This window comes from Cherax quadricarinatus, chromosome 1 (assembly GCF_038502225.1).
Source record: "Cherax quadricarinatus isolate ZL_2023a chromosome 1, ASM3850222v1, whole genome shotgun sequence".
Lineage (NCBI taxonomy): Eukaryota > Metazoa > Arthropoda > Malacostraca > Decapoda > Parastacidae > Cherax > Cherax quadricarinatus.
Genome location: NC_091292.1, coordinates 79,477,669 through 79,505,384, shown reverse-complemented (window position 1 = coordinate 79,505,384; position 27,716 = coordinate 79,477,669). Strand labels below are relative to the sequence as shown.

General features: G+C 37.1%; 1 protein-coding gene across 6 annotated transcripts in view; it reads right to left on the bottom strand.

Moving 5' to 3' along the window:
• LOC128688956 (receptor-type guanylate cyclase Gyc76C) overlaps positions 1–27,716 on the bottom strand; it is a 619,662-nt gene that overhangs the window by 448,808 nt on the left and 143,138 nt on the right. For all 6 annotated transcript variants that reach the window (XR_011391737.1, XM_070083032.1, XM_070083048.1 and 3 more), the window contains 2 exons: positions 27,363–27,518; positions 26,708–26,895 (listed from right to left, as the gene is read on the bottom strand). Coding sequence is in view for 5 of the 6 variants with exons in the window: in XM_070083032.1 (XP_069939133.1) it covers positions 26,708–26,895; positions 27,363–27,518 (344 nt within the window). In the remaining variant the exon portion in view is untranslated. The remainder of the gene's footprint in view (positions 1–26,707; positions 26,896–27,362; positions 27,519–27,716) is intronic.

The following is a 27,716-nucleotide window of genomic DNA, read 5'->3' as shown; positions in this document are numbered from 1 at the left end:
TCAGGTGGCAAATGCCAACCTCCTTTATCAATGGATGGGGAGGACTCGAGCCACATCAAGAGGACTCATGCCACAGATGCTTATCCCAAAGGACTCTCTGGTGCCTGCTGCTGGGGAATAAGATACACCTGATGAGTGCAGCTCATGCACTGGGCCCTGAGGTTGTCTTTGCAAAAGATATTTGCTTCTTGTCTGCTTACACTGGGGCCAATGCTGTAGTCAGCAGCTCTACTATTGAACAAGTATTTGCCAAGATGACTCCTCATTTGATGCTGGACTCCTCTGCCAGTGCCTGCACCTGTTCACTAGATCTAGCACCTGAAGACAGTGTGTGCACTCCACTATCCTCTGTATTTCCAAAGTTTCTGGAGGCTCTATACTTGCCCCTCTTGATTCTCCTCTGTCGTTACATAATATTCACTCATACTACTATGTATACTATATATACAGAACAATCAATTCTAATATAAAACCTGCTCTGAAACTCTTCCTTGATAACAGAACTCATAGGCACCACACATGACACATAAATCTCTTTGATATCCTCAATGTCCAACTCAACCTATGTAAAAACTCACTGCATATAAAGGTTCCCTATCTGCTAACTGCTTTAAATCTATTGTTTAAATACATCTCATTATCTTGCAAGCAATTTACCATAGCAAACAAATCCTGAAACCTGCTTTTTTCATCCAATTTTGTCCTTGTTCTTCTCCTTCTATCTTTCCTAGAACTCCCATATATTATTAGATGCATAATACTATCTTAATATATTTGTACTGCAATTGAAGTAACTAGCATCACTCACTCTGCTAAATTTGACAATTATGTCCTCTTGCTATGATTTTTATTATGAACTGAGTAAATTTAAAGCACAATATACATATAGGCTAAGTTTTTCCTGAGATGCTGTACATTCTTTAGGCCTTCAGATTATTGCATATCCTATGCAGTAATACAGTGGACCCCCAGTTTTCGGCCGGTGTGGAAATCGTACAATTCGGATTTCAAGCACTTTTTTTGGTGAAATTTTCCCCCGGGTTTCGTATAGCCCTTCCGAAATTGTTGGTGCCAGACACGTGCGCCTGAGCTGCTCATACGTTCATGACTCACTTTTGGGCACATTAAATGTCTTATTTTAGATTATTATAGACATTTTCATTAATCCATCTATGATATTGTCTTCAAAATTATGTAAGGAACATATTACACAGCATATAAACATGCCTCTGTTACTCGTTCACTCAGAGTGTCCCTCAAGTCTAAACACCATAGTAATATTAATACGATAATCACTCTTGGGCACATTAAATGTCTTATTTTATGTTAATAGAGACATTTTCATTAATCCAGCTATGATATTTTCTTCAAAATTATGTAACACGTTACACACCATATAAACACGCAATGTTTATATGTGGTGGAGGATAAACATTACGTTTTCTCTAGTCCAGTGTTAGAGAAAACTGTATGAATCTGGGTTGGCCCATTGACCGCCCTAAACACATAAGCTTTTGTTTACAATTCTCGGCATGAATTATTCATTGCTTCTCCCTGTTTATGATGGCATCTAAAGGTAGTTGTTAGAAACGATTAAACTCAGCGAACATGGTATGTCGAGAGTAATAATAGGTACACACTGGGATGTAGTCCACCTGGGACTACAAATAAATACTACTCACCAAAAAGAGTCTTCAATAAAGGTATATAATGTTCATTTGTCATTAAAATTAGTCATTTATATTTATTTCTCATTGTTTTCTGTATATAAAACTATAGTTATGTCTATAAAATGTATTTTTTGTTAATATTTTTAGGTGTCTGAAACGGATTAATTGGATTTACATTACTGGGAAATATTACATCGGTTTTCGGCCATTTCGGATTTTGGCCAACCTTCTGGAACGGATTAACTACGAAAACCGGGGGCCTACTGTACTAAAATTTAGATTAGTATCTGCATCTGCATTTAACCAACATTCATAATAACCACCACAAATGTTACAGCAAACTGTCTTACTAAAACTTCCAACAAATTGGTCTGGCAAAAATTTCAGAAGAAAAGTTTATCATTTACCATTTATTATTTTAACCTAACATAAGAACATAAGAAAGAAGGAACACTGCAACAGGCCTACTGACCCAAGCAGAGCAGGTCCATGTCCCCCCCCGGATTAGACCAATGACCCCCCCCCCCCCCCCGGATTAGCCCAATGACCCACCCAGTCTGGTCACCTCCACTCAAGGATGGAACACTGCACCAGACCCAGCAGCACAAGCTAGTCAGGTCTAACTCACACCCACCCACACCCACTCATGTATTTATCTAACCTATTTTTAAAACTACACAACGTTTTAGCCTGAATAACTGTACCCGGGAGTTTGTTCCACTTATCCACAACTCTATTACCAAACCAGTGCTTTCCTATATCCTTCCTGAATTTGAATTTTTCCAACTTGACACCACTGCTGCAAGTCCTGTCTTGGCTGGAAATTTTCAGCATGCTATTTACATCCCCTTTATTTATTCCTGTTTTCCATTTATACACCTCGATCATATCCCCCCTAATTTTACGCTTTTTGAGAGAGTGCAGATTCAGGGCCCTCAGTCTATCCTCATAGGGAAGATTTCTGATACATGGGATCATCTTTGTCATCCTCCTCTGTACGTTTTCCAGAGCATTTTTATCCATTCTGTAATACGGTGACCAGAACTGAGCAGCATAGTCTAAATGAGGACTAACCAAGGATATATAAAGTTGAAGAACAACCTGAGGACTTCTATTATTTATACTTCTAGATATGAAACTAAGAATTCTGTTAGCTTTATTGCAAACACTAATGCACTGTTGTCTTGGTTTTAGATTACTGCTAACCAGAACTCCTAAATCCTTTTTGCAATCAGTAGTATTAAGATCTACATTATTTAGTTTATATGTGGCATGGTTATTTAACTGTCCAACATTCAGAACTTTGCATTTGTCAATATTAAACTGCATCTGCCACTTCTCCAACCATTGCATCAGTCTATTCAAAACATCCTGGAGTGCTCTATTGATTTCTTAACTGCCCATCCCCTCTTTTGATATGCCTATATATGCCTCTCATTTGACCAATGAGATGTTTTAATCTATTGTTCATCCATTTGGGATCATTTTTGCTAGATCTAATTTCCCTACTCGGAACAAAAGTTGTCTGGGCAGCTAGAACTATGCTCTGAAAAATGTCATATTGGCAACCAAGATCACCTACCTAACCCATAGTCAGGACATCCCAATTTAGCCCACCCAGGTAATTTTTCAGTCCCATGAAGTCGGCCAAGCGAAAATCTGGGACAGAGATTTGATTGCAGTTATCTGGATAATTCCATGATATATTGAATTTGTCTAAAGTTAAAATCTCCCATTATCACAACATTTTCATATCTAGATGCCTTATGAGTTTCGTCCCATAACAGCTTACTGCCCTCCCTATCAAGGTTTGGGGGCCTATAAGTCGCACCCAAAATTAATTTGTCACGTCCCTTGAGAAACTGTAGCCAAACAGATTCTGTGTTAGATGTTTCTAATCTTATATCATGTCTAAGACAACAATTTAAATTTTCTCTAACATACATCACCACACCACCACCCTTCCTGTTGACCCAAATGGAACATTTTTGCATTAGGGACCTTGTGAGGCCTACAATTTCCACCATCTCTCCCAACTGTAGTGTTTTAGCTGACAATGAATTCCAATGTGCTCTGAGTCTTGGGAGATGTCAATCATAACAAGTAAGCAACACCTAGTGATCAGAGAGGAAGTTCTTACTGAACACACAGCGAACCTTGCTTAAGTCTGCGAGTGAGTACCAGTGTAAATGAGGTGTGGAATAACTCAGTAGTGCCTACTAATGAACAAATGTGTCTTTCTTCAAGGTTAAAATGCAGTTCCATAGAATTTCAAGTTCAAATTTATATGCCTATTTAGAAAATACTGATGTATAAGCCATTTAAATTGAAAAATAAAACTGTCAAAAAAACAGTAGCAATTTTTCACCTTTTACATATAAAACATTTATAACATTGGCAAGACAACAAGAGCTCTTTTATTTATTCTGCATTTTCACTTATCTAGAAATGTGGGCTCATTTTTTGCTAATTACAGATAGGTAAATAACTTTTTAAAAATTACAAGGAGATGGTAAGCATCTCTTTTTTTTTCACCCACTAGTGAAAGGGTTATATAAAATTAAATTTAATGTCTTTTGCTCCCAAATAAGATAAAGATAAAAAATGCAGCAGCCAATCATGTGTGTTAGGCCTACATACCTTATCCTTTACTGCTGGCTTCCAGTCAAGCTTGTAATATACCAAATATAAGATTTATGCTTTTCCAGTATGATAACCGAGAAAATCAATAATGCTCTCTCATTTTACAAATAATTAATTTTTGAGAGAATAAAAAAATGTAGCAGAATCTTCATTCAATAACTTGAGATTTTTTTTATTTTTTTTTTTTTTATTATCACACCGGCCGATTCCCACCAAGGCAGGGTGGCCCGAAAAAGAAAAACTTTCACCATCATTCACTCCATCACTGTCTTGCCAGAAGGGTGCTTTACACTACAGTTTTTAAACTGCAACATTAACACCCCTCCTTCAGAGTGCAGGCACTGTACTTCCCATCTCCAGGACTCAAGTCCGGCCTGCCGGTTTCCCTGAATCCCTTCATAAATGTTACTTTGCTCACACTCCAACAGCACGTCAAGTATTAAAAACCATTTGTCTCCATTCACTCCTATCAAACACGCTCACGCATGCCTGCTGGAAGTCCAAGCCCCTCGCACACAAAACCTCCTTTACCCCCTCCCTCCAACCCTTCCTAGGCCGACCCCTACCCCGCCTTCCTTCCACTACAGACTGATACACTCTTGAAGTCATTCTGTTTCGCTCCATTCTCTCTACATGTCCGAACCACCTCAACAACCCTTCCTCAGCCCTCTGGACAACAGTTTTGGTAATCCCGCACCTCCTCCTAACTTCCAAACTACGAATTCTCTGCATTATATTCACACCACACATTGCCCTCAGACATGACATCTCCACTGCCTCCAGCCTTCTCCTCGCTGCAACATTCATCACCCACGCTTCACACCCATATAAGAGCGTTGGTAAAACTATACTCTCATACATTCCCCTCTTTGCCTCCAAGGACAAAGTTCTTTGTCTCCACAGACTCCTAAGTGCACCACTCACTCTTTTTCCCTCATCAATTCTATGATTCACCTCATCTTTCATAGACCCATCCGCTGACACGTCCACTCCCAAATATCTGAATACGTTCACCTCCTCCATACTCTCTCCCTCCAATCTGATATTCAATCTTTCATCACCTAATCTTTTTGTTATCCTCATAACCTTACTCTTTCCTGTATTCACCTTTAATTTTCTTCTTTTGCACACCCTACCAAATTCATCCACCAATCTCTGCAACTTCTCTTCAGAATCTCCCAAGAGCACAGTGTCATCAGCAAAGAGCAGCTGTGACAACTCCCACTTTGTGTGTGATTCTTTATCTTTTAACTCCACGCCTCTTGCCAAGACCCTCGCATTTACTTCTCTTACAACCCCATCTATAAATATATTAAACAACCACGGTGACATCACACATCCTTGTCTAAGGCCTACTTTTACTGGGAAAAAATTTCCCTCTTTCCTACATACTCTAACTTGAGCCTCACTATCCTCGTAAAAACTCTTCACTGCTTTCAGTAACCTACCTCCTACACCATACACTTGCAACATCTGCCACATTGCCCCCCTATCCACCCTGTCATACGCCTTTTCCAAATCCATAAATGCCACAAAGACCTCTTTAGCCTTATCTAAATACTGTTCACTTATATGTTTCACTGTAAACACCTGGTCCACACACCCCCTACCTTTCCTAAAGCCTCCTTGTTCATCTGCTATCCTATTCTCCGTCTTACTCTTAATTCTTTCAATTATAACTCTACCATACACTTTACCAGGTACACTCAACAGACTTATCCCCCTATAATTTTTGCACTCTCTTTTATCCCCTTTGCCTTTATACAAAGGAACTATGCATGCTCTCTGCCAATCCCTAGGTACCTTACCCTCTTCCATACATTTATTAAATAATTGCACCAACCACTCCAAAACTATATCCCCACCTGCTTTTAACATTTCTATCTTTATCCCATCAATCCCGGCTGCCTTACCCCCTTTCATTTTACCTACTGCCTCACGAACTTCCCCCACACTCACAACTGGCTCTTCCTCACTCCTACAAGATGTTATTCCTCCTTGCCCTATACACGAAATCACAGCTTCCCTATCTTCATCAACATTTAACAATTCCTCAAAATATTCCTTCCATCTTCCCAATACCTCTAACTCTCCATTTAATAACTCTCCTCTCCTATTTTTAACTGACAAATCCATTTGTTCTCTAGGCTTTCTTAACTTGTTAATCTCACTCCAAAACTTTTTCTTATTTTCAACAAAATTTGTTGATAACATCTCACCCACTCTCTCATTTGCTCTCTTTTTACATTGCTTCACCACTCTCTTAACTTCTCTCTTTTTCTCCATATACTCTTCCCTCCTTGCATCACTTCTACTTTGTAAAAACTTCTCATATGCTAACTTTTTCTCCCTTACTACTCTCTTTACATCATCATTCCACCAATCGCTCCTCTTCCCTCCTGCACCCACTTTCCTGTAACCACAAACTTCTGCTGAACACTCTAACACTACATTTTTAAACCTACCCCATACCTCTTCGACCCCATTGCCTATGCTCTCATTAGCCCATCTATCCTCCAATAGCTGTTTATATCTTACCCTAACTGCCTTCTCTTTTAGTTTATAAACCTTCACCTCTCTCTTCCCTGATGCTTCTATTCTCCTTGTATCCCATCTACCTTTTACTCTCAGTATAGCTACAACTAGAAAGTGATCTGATATATCTGTGGCCCCTCTATAAACATGTACATCCTGAAGTCTACTCAACAGTCTTTTATCTACCAATACATAATCCAACAAACTACTGTCATTTCGCCCTACATCATATCGTGTATACTTATTTATCCTCTTTTTCTTAAAATATGTATTACCTATAACTAAACCCCTTTCTATACAAAGTTCAATCAAAGGGCTCCCATTATCATTTACACCTGGCACCCCAAACTTACCTACCACACCCTCTCTAAAAGTTTCTCCTACTTTAGCATTCAAGTCCCCTACCACAATTACTCTCTCACTTGGTTCAAAGGCTCCTATACATTCACTTAACATCTCCCAAAATCTCTCTCTCTCCTCTGCATTCCTCTCTTCTCCAGGTGCATACACGCTTATTATGACCCACTTCTCGCATCCAACCTTTACTTTAATCCACATAATTCTTGAATTTACACATTCATATTCTCTTTTCTCCTTCCATAACTGATCATTTAACATTACTGCTACCCCTTCCTTTGCTCTAACTCTCTCAGATACTCCAGATTTAATCCCATTTATTTCCCCCCACTGAAACTCTCCTACCCCCTTCAGCTTTGTTTCGCTTAGGGCCAGGACATCCAACTTCTTTTCATTCATAACATCAGCAATCATCTGTTTCTTGTCATCCGCACTACATCCACGCACATTTAAGCAACCCAGTTTTATAAAGTTTTTCTTCTTCTCTTTTTTAGTAATTGTATACAGGAGAAGGGGTTACTAGCCCATTGCTCCCGGCATTTTAGTCGCCTCATACGACACGCATGGCTTACGGAGGAAAGATTCTTTTCCACTTCCCCATGGACAATAGAAGAAATAAAAAAGAACAAGAGCTATTTAGAAAAAAGAGAAAAACCTAGATGTATGTATATATATATATGCATGTGCGTGTCTGTGAAGTGTGACCAAAGTGTAAGTAGGAGTAGCAAGATATCCCTGTTATCTTAGCGTGTTTATGAGACAGAAAAAGAAACCAGCAATCCTACCATCATGCAAAACAGTTACAGGTTTTTGTTTCACAGTCATCTGGCAGGACGGTAGTACTTCCCTGGGTGGTTGCTGTCTACAGCTAGTCTACAGCTGTCTACAGCTAGTAAAATATACCATGCACAGGTAAGCAAATATATGGTAAAAGTATTGTGTCATTATGCATAAACTTTCTTAAATTTTATATGTAGATTTTGATGCATACTTTGAACTAAGATATTTACCAGGTATAAACATTAATCTTTACACATAATATACAATACTGTACATAAAAACATGTTGCACTTTCTTAAAGTCCTTAATATAGCAATAAAATAAAACTGATCATACATATATCACTGTTTCTACATTGTGATATCAAGTGTTTTAGCAGTATATAAACATATAAGCCCAGTACACTTGCAAATATAACCAATAAAATCCAAAATAGTCCAGAAAAGTTCTTGTTTGAAATATGACACCAATTAATGATTAAAACATAACGTTACTATTCAAATACCATCATTATGTAAAAGTCTGCTATTTATATATACTATATTGCCTTTAACAAAAGGTCCTATGAACTGTAGTTGAAAAATGCTTGATGCTGCCAAGGAGTGACTGGGAAAGATATTATCTTCCAATGTACATTAAACGGAAATACGGTACAAGGTAGACCCCTAGAAACACGTTTTACACACCAGTTACTCTTAATTATTCATGGTAAAACTGTTTTCTGCAGCTAACCTGCAGAAGTTTAATTTTATTTTTTGAGTTAATGTATGATACTGTAATTTTTAAATATGTAGAAAGTACTGTACGAAAGTTAGGAACCATGTAGGCTTCAGTCTCAATCAACCTATGCTATCCCATGATGTGAGTACATATTTCTTGTATTCCAACACTCACTAGGCTTGAAATCTTACTCATCATGTCATGTAAACAATATGAATAAAAAATATACAATGGGTAATACCCAGGGATTGTGACTGAAGCTTACATATTGCCACAATGATGTGCTCACTGCCTCAGGTTTGCAGTGCACATCCATGAAATGAAGTTCTGCTCTCCTCATGAATATGATTCTACCTCTATCAGAGTCATTCTGAGAGGCCCTACATTCTCAGAGAACCTGTGAGGACTTGGTTTCTATGAGCTTTCTTCATCCCACAAATGCCCTGATGATGAAAACCTTATTCACCAGCTGTAGAGCTGCCTATGGACTTTGAACTTGTTTAGCCAGATATCAAGGATTTGCCATCTTTATCCACTCCACTTTCACATGACCTGGGAGGGACTAAAGATCATTCACCTTGATACTGTTCACTGCAGCCTCCATCCGTGGAACTCAACTCTGACAGTCAGATAAGACAGTCTTGTTCCTACTTAGCTTCAAATGCATCTGGAGTCTCATATGTTAGGCTCATTCTTTACCATCAAAGAGAAGATACTGAGCTTCTGCAAAACAAGTAACATTCATTTCCTGAACTCTGCAGATTCTTTGACATCTAAACATGATAAGATCCTGTTTCAGACTTCAGAGGAGGGGCCTGTCCAGATTCTGGAACATTTGACTTTGGCACATGTGGCTGTTATGAGGAGTTCCTTACTACATGCTAAGCTCCCTCTTACATGCTAGTCTGAACTCAAAAAAATCAGTGTGGAGATTTTCACACTCATCCTGGACAAATGTAATAGTGTACCCCAATTTTAGGGACTTCACAATCTTCGGCAGTAAAATTCCTCATTCAGATTAGAATTTCCTTATGAGTATAATAATAATAACAACAATCTCAATGTTCAGAATAGGGAAGGCTATATAAATTAACAAATATGCTTTAGATGGCCAAAAAAAATTGAAACATAAATCTCTTTATTAACCTTGTCTTCATATAAAATGCCAACTCTCTTTTAATTTCAATGTGCAGTCAGGAAATTCTTCATTTTGGCTTATGGCAAACAGGTCAAGAGTCCTCTGCAAATCCTGACCCACACACCAGGGGTGTACCCATCTCTGAGCATGTCTGCTCAGGTCTCAAAAGAACTTATACTGAAGGGCAATAAAGGACATTACACTACATAAAAAAGAGAATAAATTTAGGTATCAGGAAATGCAAAAACAATGTCTCAATAGTTTCCTTCACTGCTTTTATTAGTGATATCTGAAATGCTGATTGTAATCTGGCCTTCATAAAAATCTTACAATTTAGTCACACCTATTTACCAATGCCTGTAATATTACAGTGAACCTTCACATTAATGGACTAATAAGGGGGAGGGGTGAATGATATTGCCAATTTTCTAAAACTTTCAATTTATGAAATTAATTTTTCATGATCATCCAGTTGTTCTCTGAACTAGTGGTCTTGGTGTGCTAATGCAAGAGACAGCTGGACACAAATAATATGGGAAGTGTAATATGTAGCACTACAGAACAATACTGTATTGTACAGTAATTTTATAGTACTGTACATAATTTACAGCAATATTACTTACCTTTTTGTGGTTGAAAGACGAGGTGTAAACTGCCATGATCAAAGCTGTAAAGCTCCATTAACATCTATATTAAACTTAAGAACACAGTTTGTAAACTTGTCCTTGCTTCTACAGATATCAGACACTGTTTCTTAACACCTTATTCCTCGCATACTCAAGCCAAGGGGTGGGCAAACTTCTAAAGCCATCAACTGGGAACTGTACTTGTCTGATAATGCTTGTATAACAGCTTGTGTTTTCAACAGAGAAAAATGAACAAAGTTTTGCTCATTCAGCTGCACATACGTGAGTATATGACTTGATCTTGGCAGGCCGCATGAAAACCTTTGGCAGGCCACAGTTTGCCCACCCCTGCCCAAGCCACTGAGATGCCAGACTCAACCTTCAAGTTTCTGCTTAACACTGAGCATCACACATATTTTCTAATCACCACCACTTGCTTCAGAAACCATTCTTAATTGTACTTTCCTTAGTATATTAATAAAGTCACACAAAATGCTCTAAATCCAGGGAAAACTGAAGACTGAATGACGAGTGTATGCGTGAGTAAACACAAACAATAAACTGTCATGGGTGGCCTATGACTCATGAAACAAAGAAAACAAGAAATGTCCTGGATGTGACCACTCTGGCCTGTACCAGACAAAAGTCAGAGTCATCTGGCTTGGTCAGATACTTCAGAAGAACTAGACACTATCACTACAGACAAAATCTGGAATTACAGAATTTTGTCCATTTTGTATGATACATCCAATATCTGTCTGACCAATATTTTGTTGAAAGTGCCGAAATCCATTAATTAGAGGTCCGTTAATGAGAGGTTTTGCTGTATATGAGTCAAGATTTTATTTTTTCATCTATCAACCATGAAGATGACATCTTTAAGACTCCATCTTCTCTCCCTACCACTACTTTCTCTCCCACAAATTCCCTCTAGTTATACTCACTCACTCCTATCCCACCCACTCCCTCATATCCCACTCAGCACTTTTTATCTCAACCACTGCTTCCTCTCTTGCCCAATCCCTCCTCTCATACACATTTGCTTCTTCCCCACTAACCACATGATAGTTTCGATGCCTGCCACCACAGCAGGTACCCCTGTGAAACTCATGACAGCAAATTATTATCAAAATTTTATATGCAGACCTTGATGAATATATGTAACTTTAATATTTCCCATTTGTTAAATTAGTATGAGACCCCTTGAATAGATAATATAAATTTACAATACAAATAATTTTGACCTATAAAACAGGTAAGGACATGCTTACAGATACAAGAACAATTGTCAGTGGTTGCCCACAGCAACAACTGGATGGGCAAAATAAAGAAAGATGCCTCAATATAATCTTTAAACGCTTACTATTCTACTTGCTGTTTTTCCTTTTGTTTATACCTAATATTTTCTGCTTCATTCATTTAATGCTTTCCATCATTACATAACCATCCACACATTTTTTTTTATGCAGAATGACTACTGCTTTATTTGATTACAAAACCAACAAAAAAACATTTCAGCAAATTGTGAAATGAGCATTGGCAACTACAGTATCACTGTACCAACTATGCCAATGGGTGAACTTGCATGAGAAGATCTAAAAAATTGTTTTAAGAAAATAGATTACATAACTTCAAAGATGATATGAAAAAGAATTGGAAAAAACTATCTGAAATATTTGGAACTAAAAAGTTATCCAAAAACAAAACAATCAACTTAACAAAATCAGACGAACCCTTACTCACACCAATTGAAACAGCAAACAGACTCAATGTTTTCTTCTCCACCATAGGAAAAAATCTAGCGAGCAAAATACCAAGCTCAAACACCCGTCCATCAGACTACCTCATAGATACCTACCCAAATACACTATTCCTAGCTCCAACCAACCCATCATCAACACCCTTAAAAACAAGGCAGGAGACATAAACAACTTGCCTGCTTTTATGTACAATAAAGCTTCTCAAGTTATTTTTTTATTATCACACTGGCCGATTCCCACCAAGGCAGGGTGGCCCGAAAAAGAAAAACTTTCACCATCATTCACTCCATCACTGTCTTGCCAGAAGGGTGCTTTACACTACAGTTTTTAAACTGCAACATTAACACTGTACTTCCCATCTCCAGGACCCAAGTCCAGCCTGCCGGTTTCCCTGAACCCCTTCATAAACGTTACTTTGCTCACACTCCAACAGCACGTCAAGTATTAAAACCATTTGTCTCCATTCACTCCTATCAAACATGCTCACGCATGCCTGCTGGAAGTCCAAGCCCCTCGCACACAAAACCTCCTTTACCCCCTCCCTCCAACCTTTCCTAGGCCGACCCCTACCCCACCTTCCTTCCACTACAGACTGATACACTCTTGAAGTCACTCTGTTTCGCTCCATTCTCTCTACATGTCCGCACCACCTCAACAACCCTTCCTCAGCCCTCTGGACAACAGTTTTGGTAATCTCGCACCTCCTCCTAACTTCCAAACTACGAATTCTCTGCATTATATTCACACCACACATTGCCCTCAGACATGACATCTCCACTGCCTCCAGCCTTCTCCTCGCTGTAACATTCATCACCCATGCTTCACACCCATATAAGAGCATTGGTAAAACTATACTCTCATACATTCCCCTCTTTGCCTCCAAGGACAAAGTTCTTTGTCTCCACAGACTCCTAAGTGCACCACTCACCCTTTTCCCCTCATCAATTCTATGATTCACCTCATCTTTCATAGACCCATCCGCTGACACGTCCACTCCCAAATATCTGAATACATTCACCTCCTCCATACTCTCTCCCTCCAATCTGGTATCCAATCTTTCATCACCTATTCTTTTTGTTATCCTCATAACCTTACTCTTTCCTGTATTCACTTTTAATTTTCTTCTTTTGCACACCCTACCAAATTCATCCACCAATCTCTGCAACTTCTCTTCAGAATCTCCCAAGAGCACAGTGTCATCATGTCATCAGCAAAGAGCAACTGTGACAACTCCCACTTTATGTGTGATTCTTTATCTTTTAACTCCACGCTTCTTGCCAAGACCCTCGCATTTACTTCTCTTACAACCCCATCTATAAATATATTAAACAACCACGGTGACATCACACATCCTTGTCTAAGGCCTACTTTTACTGGGAAATAATTTCCCTCTTTCCTACATACTCTAACTTGAGCCTCACTATCCTCGTAAAAACTCTTCACTGGTTTCAGTAACCTACCTCCTACACCATACACCTGCAACGTCTGCCACATTGCCCCCCTATCCACCCTGTCATACGCCTTTTCCAAATCCATAAATGCCAAAAAGACCTCTTTAGCCTTATCTAAATACTGTTCACTTACATGTTTCACTGTAAACACCTGGTCCACACACCCCCTACCTTTTCTAAAGCCTCCTTGTTCATCTGCTATCCTATTCTCCGTCTTACTCTTAATTCTTTCAATAATAACTCTACCATACACTTTACCAGGTATACTCAATAGACTTATCCCCCTATAATTTTTGCACTCTCTTTTGTCCCCTTTGCCTTTATACAAAGGAACTATGCATGCTCTCTGCCAATCACTAGGTACCTTACCCTCTTCCATACATTTATTAAATAATTGCACCAACCACTCCAAAACTATATCCCCACCTGCTTTTAACATTTCTATCTTTATCCCATCAATCCCGGCTGCCTTACCCCCTTTCATTTTACCTACTGCCTCACGAACTTCCCCCACACTCACAACTGGCTCTTCCTCACTCCTACAAGATGTTATTCCTCCTTGCCCTATACATGAAATCACAGCTTCCCTATCTTCATCAACATTTAACAATTCCTCAAAATATTCCCTCCATCTTCCCAATACCTCTAACTCTCCATTTAATAACTCTCCTCTCCTATTTTTAACTGACAAATCCATTTGTTCTCTAGGCTTCCTTAACTTGTTAATCTCACTCCAAAACTTTTTCTTATTTTCAACAAAATTTGTTGATAACATCTCACGCACTCTCTCACTTGCTCTCTTTTTACATTGCTTCACCACTCTCTTAACCTCCCTCTTTTTCTCCATATACTCTTCCCTCCTTGCATCACTTCTACTTTGTAAAAACTTCTCATATGCTAACTTTTTCTCCCTTAGTACTCTCTTTACATCATCATTCCACCAATCACTCCTCTTCCCTCCCGCACCTACTTTCCTGTAACCACAAACTTCTGCTGAACACTGTAACACTACATTTTTAAACCTACCTCATACCTCTTCGACCCCATTGCCTATGCTTCTCAAGTATTGTCACCAATTATTGCAACACTCTTTAACAAATCCATTGAATCATCTACCTTCCCAACAATCCTCAAAATAGCGAGGGTCACTCCGATCCATAAAAGGAGGTGACCAAGGTGACTTGAATAACTATAGACCAATATCTAACTTACCACTGCTCTCTAAAATCTTTGAAAAATTAATTCATAGATGGATCTATTCCTACCTCGTCTCACACAACATATTCAACCCTTGTCAGTTTGGATTCAGGAATAATAAAAGCACAAATGATGCTATCATAGACATGCTAGGACTAATATATACCGCATTTGAAAAGAAAGAAGTCCCGCTGGGCATTTTCATTGATTTAAGTAAAGCTTTTGATGCAGTCAACCATGAACTTCTGTACTCTAAATTAATGCACTATGGTATCAGAGGCCACTCCCTCAACTACCTAAAGTCATACATTAGTAGCAGAATTCAATATATGTACACAAATGGTGCAAACTCTTCCACCCAACCAATCACAGTAGGAGTCCCACAGGGAAGTGTCCTTGGACCACTCCTCTTTCTCATCTACATCAATGATCTACTGAATGCATCACAGCTACTCAAACCCATATAATTTGCAGGTGACACTACATACATCTTCTCCCACCCAAACCGAGTCATACACGCCAACACTGGATGATGACTAATAAACTTACCCTGAATACTGATAAAATCTATTTCATTCAGTTTGGAAACAAATCTGCGAATGTTCCACTTAACATAACGCTAAATTGATCACCAGTCAAGAAGACTTGCAGAGGGAATAATTCCTAGGTATCCGCCTTGACAGTAGCCTCAAGTTTCAGACACATATACAACAAATCACCAAGAAAATCTCTAAGACTGTAGGCATACTATCCAAGATACGGTACTACGTTCCAGAATCAGCTCTCCGGGCACTGTACCATTCACTCATATCCCTTATCTTACATATGGAATTTGTGCATGGGGATCAACAACATTAAATCACCTAAGACCTCTAATAACCCAGCAAAAGGCAGCAATCAGAATGATAACAAATTCCCACTCCCGACAGCATACTCCACCAATTTTCAAAAGTCCAAATCTGCTCACCATTAAGAACATCCATACTTATTCATGTGCCTACTACATACACAGAACAATACACGCAAATATAAACCCTCCACTCAAACTTCTCCTCAACAATCTTAATAGGACACATGACCATAACACAAGATACAGATCTCTTTTTGATGTACCCCGTGTCCATATCACACTGTGTAAAAACTCTATGCACATAAAGGGCCCCAAAATATGGAATTCATTACCAGGAGATACTAAAGTAACCCAGTCTGAAAATCAATTTAAGACTCTTCTCAAAAGCCACTTAATCACCCTATACTAAATACTCAATACTCAGTACTCACATACTCAATACATATTCCCATATCATAATTTCAACAATTACTTTTGAACCTTTTATGCATTATCGACAGGAATATAATTGAATCATTGTTTCACAAAATGCATTTTTGAATATATGAATTTATCTATTGTCTTATATAAATTAGATTCACTTATAATTAATAATCTACTGTACAATTATAATATAATTAATAATCTGCTGTACAACTATGATATAATTCTTAGTGTTAAGTAGTCAGTAAGCCAATAATGTTAAGTTGGCCCATAATGTCTAGGCATAATAGAGGCTCTCTTTGCATTGCAAACTCATTATTGTAAATTCATAATCTCAATGTACTATTTGCAATGACATAAATAAATAAAAAAATAAATAAATGAGTAAGGTCACCAGATCAATCTCCCATATTCATTATACAATCTGTTATCTTCAAGATATGGTGAGTCTTATTCATTCAGTAAATATCTCAAATGCTCTTTCAAGTCTTCAGCAACCTTGAAAATATCTGGGAAAGGCTCTACATGAGGTTATCCCTTGAAGAAATGGTAATTAAGAAATGTTTAATTCTGTCTCCTCCTGTTTCTTTCCTTCCATTTCATTAACCAGTAAATATATGCTCAGGCTTTAAGCATAGCGCATTTTTTTGTTTCTTGGTAGCAATGATGGATGTTTTCCCTTACAATGGTAACCAGTCATGTACATGAAGTTCTTTGGTAAATACACTGAAAAACTTCTTTGCCCCTCAAAACTGCGTAAAATTTGAAGTGTGTTGATATGTCTGGGGAAGGTTATCATTAGAAAAGAAAGTTTCACAGGTAGTATAGTGTCAGAGGATATATAAAAGGGACTACCACAGATATCAAACCATAAGAAATGGTAGACTAGTATATATATACTATACATATTTTGAAGGACATAAAACAAATTTCTGAGTAAGGGTCTGAGAACATACATAAGAACATAACGTAAGAAAGGAGAAACACTGAAGCAGGCCTACTGGACCATACTAGGCAAGTCCTTTTCAAACCTAAACCCTCCAATAAAAGCATTTGCCCAACCCACCCTCAATACTACCCAAGGATAATCCTATTAACATAAGTTGTGTAAGTCCCACTCAAATCCTACTCATGTATTTATATACAGTGGAACCTCTATTTACGAGTGCATCCATGTGCGAGTTTTTCCAAATACGAGCAGTCGCTTGGTTGAGTTTTTGTTTCCAGACATGAGCAAAATTTCCAGATGCGAGCAGGTCTCAAAGGAGGTTCCCTGACACTGGTGAGGGGTTCTTGCTCTTGATCTAGGGAATTGGATCTCATTTGTTTGTTGGACTATCTTATTGAAACTTGGGCAATGTATGATGGAAAAATGCTTCTTAACATACACCAAAATGGAAAGAAATCAGACCATAAATAACGGAGTTCACTTCTCAGCCATTAGCCACTCCTTAGCGGTACATTTTCGTATGGTTTTTTATGGTTGTATTCTCGCTCTTTTTGGTTTCATTTGATAGAATGGAAGATATATTACAGAAATAGATATGATTTTGATTGATTTCATGACGAAAAGTACCTTGAAATTGAGCTCAAAGTAGCAGAAATGTTTGATTTTTGCCGATGTTCAAGAGTAAACAATATCTCTCCGAGTGGCCATTTCAAATATGCAGTCATGAATGGGCTGACATCGTTTATACAATTATTACAATAATGCAGTAGTCTACATAACAGTAAATCTTCTATGTTTTGTGTGATTAAAAATTCCAAATGGTAAGCAAGAGTATAATAATAATAATATGTAATATGGATTTATGAAGGATGAGGTTAATCATAGAATTGATGAGGGAAAAAAGGTGAGTGGTGCATTGAGGTATATGTGGAGTCAAAAAACGTTATCTATGGAGGCAAAGAAGGGAATGTATGAAAGTATAGTAGTACCAACACTCTTATATGGATGTGAAGCTTGGGTGGTAAATGCAGCAGCGAGGAGATGGTTGGAGGCAGTGGAGATGTCCTGTCTAAGGGCAATGTGTGGTGTAAATATTATGCAGAAAATTCGGAGTGTGGAAATTAGGAGAAGGTGTGGAGTTAATAAAAGCATTATTCAGAGGGCAGAAGAGGGGTTGTTGAGGTGGTTTGGTCATTTAGAGAGAATGGATCAAAGTAGAATGACATGGAAAGCATATAAATCTATAGGGGAAGGAAAGAGGGGTAGGGGTCGTCCTCGAAAGGGTTGGAAAGAGGGGGTAAAGGAGGTTTTGTGGGCGAGGGGCTTGGACTTCCAGCAAGCGTGCATGAGCGTGTTAGATAGGAGTGAATGGAGACGAATGATACTTGGGACCTGACGATCTGTTGGAGTATGAGCAGGGTAATATTTAGTGAAGGGATTCAGGGAAACCGGTTATTTTCATATAGTCGGACTTGAGTCCTGGAAATGGGAAGTACAATGCCTGCACTTTAAAGGAGGGGTTTGGGATATTGGCAGTTTGGAGGGATATGTTGTGCATCTTTATACGTATATGCTTCTAAGCTGTTGTATTCTGAGCACCTCTGCAAAAGCAGTGATAATGTGTGAGTATGGTGAAAGTGTTGAATGATGATGAAAGTATTTTCTTTTTGGGGATTTTCTTTCTTTTTTTGGGTCACCCTGCCTCGGTGGGAGACGACCGACTTGTTGAAAAAAAAAATGTATAATATAATAATTATATAATAATAAAATATAATAATATAAATTATTATAATAATACATACATACTACTAATAATAAATAATACTATAATAATATTACGTATAAGTGAGTTTGAGAATACCTCCACAAGATGGCATTATATGTATGAAAACACTCCATGTATGCTTCAACTGGCGGGGGAGATAATTCTCATAATTTCCTTACATTTCGTGCATTTATTTTCCAGAATTTCTTGTTTCTAACTATGGGTCCTAAGAAAGCAAGTGCAAAGAACAGTGCTGAGAAGAAAAAGAGGATGATTTCCATGGAATTTTGGAGTGAGATTAACAAGTTAAGAAAGCCTAGAGAACAAATGGATTTGTCAGTTAAAAATAGGAGAGGAGAGTTATTAAATGGAGAGTTAGAGGTATTGGGAAGATGGAAGGAATATTTTGAGGAATTGTTAAATGTTGATGAAGATAGGGAAGCTGTGATTTCGTGCATAGGGCAAGGAGGAATAACATCTTGTAGGAGTGAGGAAGAGCCAGTTGTGAGTGTGGGGGAAGTTCGTGAGGCAGTAGGTAAAATGAAAGGGGGTAAGGCAGCCGGGATTGATGGGATAAAGATAGAAATGTTAAAAGCAGGTGGGGATATAGTTTTGGAGTGGTTGGTGCAATTATTTAATAAATGTATGGAAGAGGGTAAGGTACCTAGGGATTGGCAGAGAGCATGCATAGTTCCTTTGTATAAAGGCAAAGGGGATAAAAGAGAGTGCAAAAATTATAGGGGGATAAGTCTGTTGAGTGTACCTGGTAAAGTGTATGGTAGAGTTATAATTGAAAGAATTAAGAGTAAGACGGAGAATAGGATAGCAGATGAACAAGGAGGCTTTAGGAAAGGTAGGGGGTGTGTGGACCAGGTGTTTACAGTGAAACATATAAGTGAACAGTATTTAGATAAGGCTAAAGAGGTCTTTGTGGCATTTATGGATTTGGAAAAGGCGTATGACAGGGTGGATAGGGGGGCAATGTGGCAGATGTTGCAAGTGTATGGTGTAGGAGGTAGGTTACTGAAAGCAGTGAAGAGTTTTTACGAGGATAGTGAGGCTCAAGTTAGAGTATGTAGGAAAGAAGGAAATTTTTTCCCAGTAAAAGTAGGCCTTAGACAAGGATGTGTGATGTCACCGTGGTTGTTTAATATATTTATAGATGGGGTTGTAAGAGAAGTAAATGCGAGGGTCTTGGCAAGAGGCATGGAGTTAAAAGATAAAGAATCACACACAAAGTGGGAGTTGTCACAGCTGCTCTTTGCTGATGACACTGTGCTCTTGGGAGATTCTGAAGAGAAGTTGCAGAGATTGGTGGATGAATTTGGTAGGGTGTGCAAAAGAAGAAAATTAAAGGTGAATACAGGAAAGAGTAAGGTTATGAGGATAACAAAAAGATTAGGTGATGAAAGATTGAATATCAGATTGGAGGGAGAGAGTATGGAGGAGGTGAACGTATTCAGATATTTGGGAGTGGACGTGTCAGCGGATGGGTCTATGAAAGATGAGGTGAATCATAGAATTGATGAGGGAAAAAGAGTGAGTGGTGCACTTAGGAGTCTGTGGAGACAAAGAACTTTGTCCTTGGAGGCAAAGAGGGGAATGTATGAGAGTATAGTTTTACCAACGCTCTTATATGGGTGTGAAGCGTGGGTGATGAATGTTGCAGCGAGGAGAAGGCTGGAGGCAGTGGAGATGTCATGTCTGAGGGCAATGTGTGGTGTGAATATAATGCAGAGAATTCGTAGTTTGGAAGTTAGGAGGAGGTGCGGGATTACCAAAACTGTTGTCCAGAGGGCTGAGGAAGGGTTGTTGAGGTGGTTCGGACATGTAGAGAGAATGGAGCGAAACAGAATGACTTCAAGAGTGTATCAGTCTGTAGTGGAAGGAAGGCGGGGTAGGGGTCGGCCTAGGAAGGGTTGGAGGGAGGGGGTAAAGGAGGTTTTGTGTGCGAGGGGCTTGGACTTCCAGCAGGCATGCGTGAGCGTGTTTGATAGGAGTGAATGGAGACAAATGGTTTTTAATACTTGACGTGCTGTTGGAGTGTGAGCAAAGTAACATTTATGAAGGGATTCAGGGAAACCGGCAGGCCGGACTTGAGTCCTGGAGATGGGAAGTACAGTGCCTGCACTCTGAAGGAGGGGTGTTAATGTTGCAGTTTAAAAACTGTAGTGTAAAGCACCCTTCTGGCAAGACAGTGATGGAGTGAATGATGGTGAAAGTTTTTCTTTTTCGGGCCACCCTGCCTTGGTGGGAATCGGCCGGTGTGATAATAAATAAAAAAAAAAAAAATAAATCAGGAAATCATTAATAAACACAAACTAAGAGTGTAGCATAAAGAACGTAGCATTAAGAGTGTACCATTAAGAGTGTACCATTAAGAGTGTAGCAATTAAGTGAATAAGCGATAGAAAAAGGACAAAATGAAATGAACTCCTGACAGCATACGCCCGCTGTGCCCAGCATCTCTTCTACCTCATCAACCTTCGTCAGCATCTCTTCTCCAAGGTAAATGCTGTAGTATTATTATTATTATTTATTACGTATTATTATTATTACTGTTTTCCTTATGAACTACGTAGTGGTCTAATGGAGTTTGCCTTACAAACACTCCATTTTCTGTTATAATAAAAGCATGGGAAGATATGTAATCAGGAGCAGGAACAATGGCCGCTGTGCCGCCACCTCCACTACCACTACTCAAATATATAATGGCATATTTCATTCATTCTAGTGTATATATCATGTTTCTATGTTATTAATATTGTTTATTACATCATATTAGATGAACTGTGATAGATAAATAAGCCACAGAGTTGATATTAAGGAAATATTCAAGTATTCTGTCGTGCCTGGAATTCCACTGGGATGGATAAATTCCATTTCAATTAATTTAAATGGGAAAATTTGACTCTACAAACGAGCAAATCCAGATGTGAGCAAGGTCACAGAACGGATTAAACTCATATGTAGAGGTTCCACTGTATTATACATATTTGAAGCTACCCAAGGTTTTAGCTTCAAAGATCATACTAGATAGTAATAACACAATTGCAAACAAAACATGGTATGGGTGGGGCTCAAACTCACGGTAAGTGTCGTAAAACACTAGGCCAGTGCGTAAGCCACTGAGCCAGTTGGCTACAATAAGATGAATCTTATTTTAACCAGCTGGCCCAGTGGCTTACACACTGGTCTGGAGTGTGGCTTACGCACTGGCCTGAAGTTTTAAGACTCACTTGCCGTGAGTTCAAGCCCCACCTGTACCACGGTTTGATCATACTAGGTAGACTGTTCCATTCACTGACTACTCTACTTCCAAACCAGTACACTTCTATATCCTTTCTAAGTCTAAACTTATCAAATTTGAATCCACTATATCGGGTTCCTTCTTGAAGGGAGATTCAACACACACGCATTTATTTACTCACCTCTGAAAAGTACCAGTGGATTATCTTGCAATCTTGACTCAGTATACACCCTTCTGATCCTGTTTTCTATCTCTTTGCTCACTCTTTACAGACAGTAGCCAATCAGAAAGTGCTGATGGATCAGCCTCATTAGTTAATGACTGGTGTACTATAGAACTGTTAACATCAAGATGTGGCAGTATCTTAGGGTCATCAGGCCCTTAATACTGTATAGTTATAATGTAATACTGTACAGTATTAGTGTAACATTGTACAGTATTAATGTAATACTGTACAGAATTAATGTAATACGGTACAGTATTAACCCCTTGACTGTCGCAACCCCCAATCCTGAGGTGTCTCCTTGTGTCGCAAAGTTTCAAAAAAAAAAAAAAAAGATTATTTTTTCTTATGAAATGATAGAGAATCTTTTCCCGAATGTAATGACACCAAAAAAACGAAATTTGATGGAAAACTGACGGAATTATGCTCTCGCAAAGTTAGCGACCTCGGCGATATTTACAAATCGGCAATTCTGCCCACTTTGAGCCTTATTTTTGGCTAATTCTATTGTTCCAGTTGACTAAACTCATAGCTATTTCTTTAGAACTCCATTTTTTCTATCGATTAAGTACAAGAAACTGCCCATTTACCGATTTCAACTACCCAATAATGTGGTCAGAAATTTGCAATTCGGCCAATTTCACGAAAATTAAAAAATATGACAATTTCAAAATATGGTCTAGAATGAACAATGCAGACATTCCTGGCTCTAAAATAACATTTTCTTTGTACATCAGTCATGTCTCCAGGCCCCTCTGATATTACTCTTGCTTTCTATTTTGAATTTTTATTCAAACAAAAAATAGAAGACTTACTATTAAGCAGACTACTGCAATACTGTAATAATTGTATAAATAACATCAACTCATTCATGACTGCATATTAGAATGGCTAGTTGGACATTTATTGGGCAATGACATCATTTGTTTACTTTTGAACACTGGCAAAAATCAAACATTTCCCCTACTTTGAGCTCCATTTCCAGGTTCTTTTTATAGTAAAATCAATCAAAATCACCTCTATTTCTATAATATGTTTTCCATTCTATCAAATGAGACCAAGAAAATGAGAATACAACAATAAATACTATACGAAAATAGACCACAAAGTCGGCATTTTAATTAAAAAAAAACGGTCGGAGTTTTTTTTTCTCATTATGCACTGCGTGCTCCAGGATTTTTTTTATATGGTGCACACTGACCACACAGACCCATTCTCTCACATGTGGGCCTACCAGCTTTCTCCTGCTTGATTTGAAGCCGCTAGAATTTATGAGTATATATACATCAAACACGGTACCTCGTAAGACGTATGTATACGGCCGCGACAGTCAAAGGGTTAATGTAATACTGTAGAGCATTAATATACTCTTTCGTTTAACTGTCTGAACCTAATTAAGCTTCAGGTATTTCAAGGAGCATCCTCATCAACAAAATTAGGTCGTAAAAAATATTATTTTTAGAAGAATTATAACAGCACAAAAATATGAACTTAACTTGGACAGCATGATAAATATCCAGAGACAAGATGGGGTGATGAAAAGAAATTAAACTATTTTCTAGCATCACTTGATATACTCAACCCCTGCCAGTTTGGTTTCAGGCAAAATAAAAGCACATATGATGAAATCATAAAAATGCTAAACTTCCTTTATACAGCTCTTCAAATAAACAAATATCCACTAGACATCTTCACTGACCTTAGGGAAGCTTTTGATACAGCATCCTGCACCTCAAACTTGAGCATTATGGTATGAGGTCACACACTTGCATAAATAGTCCTACCTTACCAACAGACATCAATATGTCTCTAACAAGGGCATAACCTCATAAACAAGATCTGTCAACATAGGTGGCCCACAGGGCAGTGTCCTCTGTTATTTTTCTCATATACATCAAGAAGAGCCCTAGCTGAAAAACGAGACACTTGTGCAACATTTGGGAATCTTTACAGCATTACAGAGAAGAATGGTGGAAGCTGAGGAGGAGTATGAGGTAATCTGTCCCTGAGCCTGGAGTCTATGTGTTCAGTCCATCAATCTTGAGAAAAGTACAGCATATGCTGTATATACTGTAGACATGAGAGTTGAAGCAGCAGGAGCTGGAGTCAGTCAATGAAAAAATCCACCAGAGTAAGCAAGTCATGCCTATAGGTTAGGCAAGAGTTGAAGAAATTTTTGAATCAAGATCCCAAGATGGAGCTATATCTAACAGTTATGATCTATGAGCAAGTTGAAGAATGAGACACTTGTGTAATATTTGGGAATCTTTATTAAGGAAATGATTTGCCAGCCAGTGGCTTCTTCACTCCATTACAGACAAAAGCAATTACCTCAAGCTCCTCATCTTCCACCATTCTTCTCCATAATGGACTGGAGAAGCCACTGCTTGGCAAAGCGTTTCCACAGAAAATATTCTGAAATGTTGCGCAAGTGTCCCAGTGTTCCCCTTAGTCATTTATCTAAACCATTTACATCAAAAGAGTCCTAGCTGGTGGCTTGGAAAGACTGGTGGTATGAGCAAACCAATAAACATGTGACAGTAGAACAGTGGGTTGCAACTGAGTGGTAATTGCTGGTACAGAAAACAAGTAGAAAACAGGGAAGGAAGAATGCATACTGAACCAAAATAAAGTCTGATATAGTCTACTGGTATTGTACCTTTTAAAAGGTGATTATGTGCGTGTGTTTTCAGAATGTGTTTCTAGTGGGTCATTAGGCCCCAAAACAGACTTGTTGAAAAATATATATATATATATATATATATATATATATATATATATATATATATATATATATATATATATATATATATATCCATATATATATATATATATATATATATATATATATATATATATATATATATATATATATATATATATATATATATATATATATATATATATATATATATATATATATATATATCCATATATATATATATATATATATATATATATATATATATATATATATATATATATATATATATATATATATATATATATATATATATATATCCATATATATATCTATATATATATATATATATATATATATATATATATATCCATATATATATCCATATATATATCTATATATATATCTATATATATATCTATATATACATGTATATATCTATATATATATATATATATATATCAATATATATATATATATATATATATATATATATATATATATATATATATATATATATATATATATATATATATATATATATATATATATATATCCATTTATATATCCATTTATATATCCATTTATATATCCATTTATATATCCATATATCGGTGGGAGACGGCCGACTTGTTGAAAAAATATATATGTATATACATATATATATATACACATATACACATATACATATATATATATATATATATAAATATATATATATATATATATCCATATATATATATATCCATACATATATATATATCCATACATATATATATATATATATATATATATATATATATATATATATATATATATCAATAATTTTTATACAGAGCTTTCCATCTTAGCTTAAACAGTAAAAAATTAATCACACTCATATTACTGCAAAAACTACAAAAATCAGAAAGAATGTTACAGAACTGATATACAGTATCTTAATTTTATTAAATAATACAAACTAAATTTAGGCTGACCTAAAGTTGGGCTGTATTAACTTAAGTTCTATTATGTTAATGCTAGCAAGGTTATGCAAAACTTAAAAGTTAATTTTTTAAACAAAATTAAAAATGTGTACATCATTCACAAAAACTATATCCACGAATGTTTGGTAACAAAAATTAAAATAAATTTTAAGGCAGTTTGGCTTGTTTGACTGACTCTGTTTAAAAATTACAACATACTTCAAGTATACCATATACATACTATAATAGTTAATGTACAATACTGATAAAAATGGAAATTATTTTTTGTACAGTACAATTTTAAATTAAATTAATAATATTTTTTACACAGCTGTAAGCAGAGATCTACTATTGTTAATTATGTTACATATTAAATTCTACATCTACATTAGTAATAATTTGTGGAAGACTTTTTTTTCTACAGTAATATTTTATGAATTATAAAAAAGTATTGGAACTATAAATATTGTTGTTAATAAAGGAAAAACCATATAACCTATTTTCATTATAAAACAGCCTAGAATTGATGTGTTATGAGATTAGAATTTTTTAAATTTAAATCTATTTCTACTTAATGTTAACAGTAACATACCCTGTAAGAATACCAAAAAGAGAGTTACTGCAAATTAATCCTCTTTGGATTTTGTTGTTATTTGGCCCTGGCCACTACGTGATATGTTCTGTATTCAGCGGATAAAACCTACCTTTTTGTTTTTCAAGCCATGATTCCCCAAGCAAAAGGGAGACTTCTTGTTGTACTCTCGAACCATATTTTCCACTTTTTTAACATCAGGAAGCCGGTTAGCAACAACCACAAATGCACCATCATAAGCCCTCAGATCCCGTTCAAAACATACTTTATTCTTGCTAATCTCAAGCATTGCATTCGTCCCTGAAAAGTTTTGATGTGTTATTCCATCGTAAAACACATTTTAAATTACAGTATATATAACTGAAACAATGTAACATTTGTGAAGGGATTCAAAGTAAATTGATTAGCCAGACTTGAGTCCTAGAGGTGGGAAATACAGTGCCTGCACTCTAAAGGAGGCCTGAGGATATTTCCTTTTCAGAGGATCATCTGAACTGTTGTATCCACACGACTCTGGCAAGACAGTCATAGTGTGAATGATAGTGAAAGCATTTTGTTTTTGGGTCACCCTGCCTCAGTGGGAGACAGCCAGTGTGTTAAAAAAATAGATGGAACAGCAATACTTATTCCTTTCCACTAATATTACAGTATATCCTATTTAATTGCACATATAATATGATCAGTACCCCTAAGATTAGCATCAAGACTTAAAGAGATCTGTGTACAATTCTATTTTACAATAATATATAACTTCCCTGTCCACTTACCCCATATATAGCTGTGCCAGGTATTTGGAACATACTCTTCACGTTCTACGAAGAGGAGTAGATACTCTTTTATTTCCCTTGGTGTGAATATTCCAGTCATGGCCATTACAGTTAAAAGGTGATTTACTTCATTGCGATGGCCAATGTACACATAAACTATGTAAAGAAAACACTATTAACCAAACATTTATATGAAATACATAATTACTTAAGCCAAATAATAATAATAATAATTCAGAGTGCTGAGGAGAGGTTGTTGAGATGGTTTGGGCATGTAGAAACACTGTAGAGGGATAGGACAGAAAAGGGAGTATAAAGCTGGAATGGACAGTAGGAGGGATAGGAATCATCCCA